This window comes from Rhinolophus hipposideros (genome assembly GCF_964194185.1).
Source record: "Rhinolophus hipposideros genome assembly, chromosome: 22".
NCBI classification, from domain to species: domain Eukaryota; kingdom Metazoa; phylum Chordata; class Mammalia; order Chiroptera; family Rhinolophidae; genus Rhinolophus; species Rhinolophus hipposideros.
The window spans coordinates 41,617,089-41,623,088 of NC_138068.1; the positions used below are offsets into that span (position 1 = coordinate 41,617,089).

At 47.8% G+C, this 6,000-nt stretch overlaps 1 protein-coding gene across 1 annotated transcript; it reads right to left on the reverse strand.

Annotated features, from left to right (window-relative positions):
- Positions 1-4,286: 4,286 nt before the first annotated feature.
- On the reverse strand, positions 4,287-5,534 carry NKX2-4 (NK2 homeobox 4; the record flags this gene model as incomplete). Its single annotated transcript, XM_081033712.1, has 2 exons — positions 4,287-4,897; positions 5,084-5,534. 2 exons carry the CDS (start codon positions 5,532-5,534, stop codon positions 4,287-4,289), a joined length of 1,062 nt encoding a protein of 353 aa, XP_080889838.1.
- Positions 5,535-6,000: the final 466 nt, after the last annotated feature.

Sequence of the window (6,000 nt, forward strand, 5' to 3'; positions counted from 1 at the left end):
GCCCCAGCTCCTCGCGCGTTTGCTGCCGGCGCGGCCCGCGCTCCGCGAGTCCCGTCGCAGCCCCCACCGCTTGACCGCCCCGGAGCCCTGCGGGTTGCGGGCGTCGAGCAGGATGGGCGCGGGAAAGCTCCGACCTGGGCTCCTTGGGTGGTCGTGTGCGAGGCGGAACATTGCAGCGTCATCCCTCGGTTCCCCGGACGCGGTGCCGCAGCTTCTCAACCTGCCCAGTTTCATCATCTCAACTCCCTGCACCAAGGCACCGAACCTGTAGGGGAAGAGCGGAAATGTTCTATCTTCCGAGGCTGCTCTTTTAAGTTCTGAGCCTGGACGTAAACGAATTTAGTTACGCTTAAAGATCCAAAGTGTAGACATTCTCCGGAGAGTCCACTAAGATTTCCCATTCCCAGCCGGCAGAGTGATTGCCTGCCTCCATCGTGCTCGTCGGACGACTCTTCCTGCCCACCCTAAAGTCGTGGAGCTGAGATGCCAGACAATTCCTGACGATTGACAGCTCTACTAATTCTAAGCAGAAAAAAAAGTCAACAAACTAATAAAATAACAAGTGCCCCATTCTCGATGGGCCATCCTTCTACTCAGGGTTAAGTTGAATGAATGCTTGTGCTGCTTGTTTCTCCATTACCGCATTTATGGAATGAGGGCCAAGAGAACATGCTTTGGTTTGTGTATGTAAAATGGGAATGATGCTATTCACTATTACAAAATAGTTTGCACAACTTAAACTTAGGCAAATTTGTGGTTAAACTCTTATTAGAAGTCATCCAAACAATTACTGAAATGAGGTTACATGGAATTTAAAATAAAACTGAAATAAAAAGCATTTCATTCAATTGCAGGTAAACTTCTAAAGCAAAAACAAATGAAACCAAAAATACCTCTCCCAGAAGCTTCCACTACCTCCTAACTTAAAAATAATAAAATGCAAGTGATCTTGAAATCATAAATTTATTTCAATATTTACTGGAGGGACGGAGTCACTGACTAAATGTGAATAGTCTGAGTATAGTCTTTAAATCTTCTCCAGATGCTCACTAGCAGTAAAAGTTTTTAATAAAATGTATCCTAGTTCCCTGTCTTGCTCGTTTGGGGCATGGCAAGTAACCTTGAAATGATCAGCACACAGGGTTTTACCCACACGTTAGTGTTAACGTTAAGCATTTGGGCAATGTCATTCATGCTTTGAACTACATCTGAAATTTATATTGCCACTATAATTCATTGTTTTCTCTTATGTACAAATTCATATCTAAAAATGCAATCAATGGTTTTTTATGTGATTATGATTCACAAATTTATTGTAAGTCTTTCTAAATCATCAGTATTCAATGGAACTAACAAAGCAAGTTTTTGTAAGGTGCTTGGCATTTAGTAAACAGGATTGAGTCTCTGATTTGCTTTAAATTTAAACAGTCTCTAGCAGAATGGAGTTTGAACACAACATCTGTTGATAAGTCTGATTGACTACTTGTTCTGACCATTAGTTTTTTAGTTCTAAGCAAAGCCTTAAATAGAAGACAACTGGGTTACACCCCCACCCTTCCATATACAAAACACCCTTCCTGTGTTCTTCAACATTGCACACTCACACATACAACACTTTAATCTACACCCCAACAGATTACAGAAAAGTACCTGTAATCCCTGTCGTTCCTCTCTGCAACTTTGATTGGATTTTGGTTTCTGTGTCTCAATTGGAAAGGATAAGTTAGACTGATAAAACCCCAAAACATTTAGGGAAATGTTACATCTGCAGTTAGCATTTCTGAAACCGAGTTTGGCTGTGGCCTCTGCTAAACTTTGAGGGGGCTTTGTTCCACTCAGACCCTGTGCCAGCCCTCCCTCTTGGTTGTGAAGACACTTATCCTCCTCTTCAGTTAATGAGTTTCACCTAGTCTGGCCATTTGTGTTTTTACAAAAGATCTGCAAAACACTAATTGCAAAAGAAGAAAAAAAGTTCTTGTTTTGCATTATCAGAATGTGGACTTCTATAGTAAAAAATTTTTTATTTTCATGTTTCAAGAATTAAACCTTATCCTAATTTCAAGATGTGCACACATAAACTCAGCAATTTCTGGGTATAGAATGTTAAGCCCTCTGCAACAATTACTTCTGGCTTGAGTCCTTTACTTAAAAGAATGCTGAAAGGAAAAAAGACATGCCTGTACCAAATATACTTTCAGAAAATAGTGTATAAAGAAAGCTGTTTCATCTTAATGATCTTTTTGATAGTTTAGTCTAAGGGATCCTTTGTTCTGGAAATAATTACAAAGGAAAAAACTGTTCATGAAGATTTATTTTCTTATATTACTTGGAGCCCTTGGTCCATAAGCTATTTATTCTTGTTCTTGTTGAGTGTTGGACTGTTAAAAAATAAATTAATTAAAAATATATGTATATATCAAACTACAGATTTTTGGAATGTTTTCTAGAATAAAATTTTAGAATTCTGGTACACTATGAGGGAATTAATTCAATATAAACAAGCATTTTGAAATTTGGCACATCAGTAATAGTTATGCTTGCTTGGTTAAAATTTTGAAAGTCAATCCATAAACATGCAAAAATCCGAATTGGGAGAATTTTCTATAGGTATTGCACCATTTTATACTAACTTTTCAGCTCAAATTATATTTTATGTAAAATGTTTTAAAAATTAGTTATCATTTTTCAAAAATGCATTCACAGCCCCTTAATAAAGGTTGATTCCCTTGCTTCTTTAGTGTTTTTATTTCCTCTGTGAAAGTGTCTGAAGTTCATTGTTACTTACTATATAAAATACAGTTTAGAGAAAATGAAAGTTTAATTTCTAAAACACCTTCCTAAGGATTCACTTTACACATTCAGAAAAACACCCAACAAAAATTAAGTAAAATAAAATAGTTCAGCCTCAAACTGTAATTCTAAAACTTCAAAAGTAGAAGGGGTTTAGGATCTCTGGCAACTTTTGATCATTTATATAAATCACGCTTTACCCATGTTATGTCTTTCATTTTCATTAATTTTATAAGTTCACGTTCTTTAGCTTTTAGTATTTTTACTCCAATGCCAGTTATTCAAATCATGAGTAAACTGAGCTGTATTGTCACAACAAACCAAAACAAAATCTATACAACTGAGTGAAAAAGAAATGACCACTTGACTTTCACAAAAAAAGTACTTAAGTTTCTTTTAAGTTATATTTAAATATCCATTTGAAACATAGGAAATATAAATTGGCATATTAAAAAGTAAATACAATATTTGTACAATAAAACAACAAATCGGTGTGCAGCCCCTATTAAGTTCTAAATATGATGAAAATTATATTTCAGTTACTTATTTTTTACATCCTGATTACAATTCAATAAATCACCTTATTCTTCCTGACATGCTTTGAAATATAGATTGATGTCAGTTTTTGCAATTTTGCTTGCTTGTTCTAGTATATCATCAAGGTATTCAAAATCAGACAAGTAAATACCTTAGGAAGTGTAAATAACATGTCTACAGAAGGATGAGGTGCTTACTTTATCAGTTGATTTGGGAGACCAGATTCCTTACCGAAATTAGTTTACAACCCTTCTTATAATGAACTGCTTGATGGGGTGGGGAGTATCCTCTTTTAGGGTAATATACAAACACTCATTTACCAAATAACGATCAAACATTTAAAAATCAGCATTAAATTTTAAAAGTTCTATCAATCCATATAAGCGGTGTTTTGATTATTTTTATTTATTACCTAAATGGCAATAATTCCTCTGCAATAATGTTGCTATGTGCATGATCCATCTTCAGCGACAATTCAATTTACTTCCAATCAAACATTAATGAAATTGCACTTAAGGGGGGGCTCTTTGAAAATTAATCTCCCAAGATAAGTTCCACTTTTCAGATTCATTGTTAAAGCTGGGTTGACTTTTAGAGCTACAAACACCAACAAAGTTTCCAACGTTTAAAACTCTGAGAGCTTTGGCTTGGAACTTGGTACCGGTAGATGGGGACTTAGCTAGCTAGCTTTTCGCATATGTTGGAACTTCTGGAAGGAGGAAATCACCACCTCAAAGCCTTCTGCCTGGCATGATGTCACATGCCTGATTCGGTCCTGGGGCTGTTGCCGTCTCCCGCCCCCAGTAAAGAGGTTCGGAGCCTGCCCTTCTCCAGGACCCGTTCGTTCTGATCGCCGTGTACACAGCAGTCAGCCTGGGTACGTTTTCCCCGTCTACTCTCGCAGTTTTGGCAAACCCTACGGGCGGTAGGCAGGACCCAGCCCCGGGGCACCCGCGCGGTCACCACGTCCTGCCATAGAGCAGGTTGGCGCCGAGCACGCCGCCGCCGTAGTCCCCAGCGGCTGTGTCCAGGGCCGCCAGTCCGGCCCCCGGACCGTGCAGCGCGGGCGGGCTGGGCGACAGCTCCTCGAGCTCGGGCGCGGGCGTCGGGGCTGACGGCTGCGGAGCGGCCGGGCCGGGCGTCGGCGTGCCGGCGCCGTTCTGGCACGGCTTGCCGTCCTTGACCAGCACCGGCACGGCCACGCGGCGCGGGGACGGCGGCGGCGGCGCGGCCAGGCCGCCCTCCTGCTGCAGCTGCTGCGCCGCCTTGTCCTTGGCCTGCCGCTTCATCTTGTAGCGGTGGTTCTGGAACCAGATCTTGACCTGCGTGGGCGTCAGGTGGATCATGCTGGCCAGGTGCTCGCGCTCGGGCGCCGACAGGTACTTCTGCTGCTTGAAGCGCCGCTCCAGCTCGTAGACCTGCGCCTGCGAGAAGAGCACGCGGCGCTTCCTCCGCGGCGCCGCCGCCGTCGTGTGCAGCGGCGCCAGCGACTTCGCGGCGTCCGCGATGCCGGGCAGCGACCCCATGCCGGCCACGTTGACGCCCGCCGACGGCCCCATGAACCTGGAAACTGGGAAGGGGCCCGAGGGGAAACCCGGTGAGCGCCGCCGCCGCCCCGTTCGCTGCCCGGCGAGGCGACGGCTGGGCCCCAGCACCCCCACCGCGCGCCGCCTGCCGGGTCCCGGGACCCTCCCCCCTGTCGCGGTCGCGTCCCGGGACGCCCCGCGCGCGCCGAGGCGGGAGGAGCCCCGCTCACTTGAGGAGTAGCGCGGGTCCGGGGTGGCGCTGTACCAGCCGGTGGCCGCGGCGGCCGCGCCGCCCCGCATGCCGTCGCCGTAGGCCGGCAGGTCGCCCACGCTGGCCAGGCCGCCGTTGCAGTAGCCGCCCATGGCGCCGTGCGGGAACTGCGAGACGCCGGGCGGCATGTGGTAGGTGGCGGCCGCCGCGGCCGCCGCCGCCGCCGCCGCGGCCGCCGCCGCCGCCGCGTTGTGCCCGGCCATGCCGTGCGGAGGCTGCACGCCCGGCGCGGGCGCCCCCTGCGAGGAAGGGCCGGGCGGCGGCGCGCGGTAGGCGGCGCCCGGGGACGCCCCCAGGCCGGGCGGCGCGCCGTCCATAGCGCCGCCGCCGAACTTTTTGTAGGTCTCCTCGATGGGGCTCAGGATGTCGGACACGGAGAAGGGCGTCGTGTGCTTGGGGCTCAACGACATGGCGCGGCGGACTGCCGGGGAGGGGCGCCCGCGGCGGGCACGGGCCGGACGGGCGGCCGCGACGCCCGGGAGGAGGACTCGGAGGCGCGGCGAGCCCCCGGAGCCTGCGTCTGCGGCTGTTTTAGGCCGGCGCCGGGTTTACGACAGACGGGGGGCGGAGCAACATCCCCAGCCGGCAAACAATGGTCATTGACTTCTTTTTCTCTCGCCCTCCTCCCCGTACCGGAGGCAAAAGTGGTAACGGGGCAGTTGGATTGTTTCGAACGATCACACCCCACCCCCGCCCCGGCTTTCTCCGTCCTTCCCGCCTCTGTCCCAGGCAGTTACCCCAGTCCTCGAGCTCCAGAAACAGAAACTCCAAGGCCCGCGTCTAGGCTTCAAGTGAAGGACTCCGAGCTTCTCCACATCCAGACTCCCAGTTTCCTAAAGTGACTTAGCAGCAAAGTCCAGTACAATTGTAGAGGGG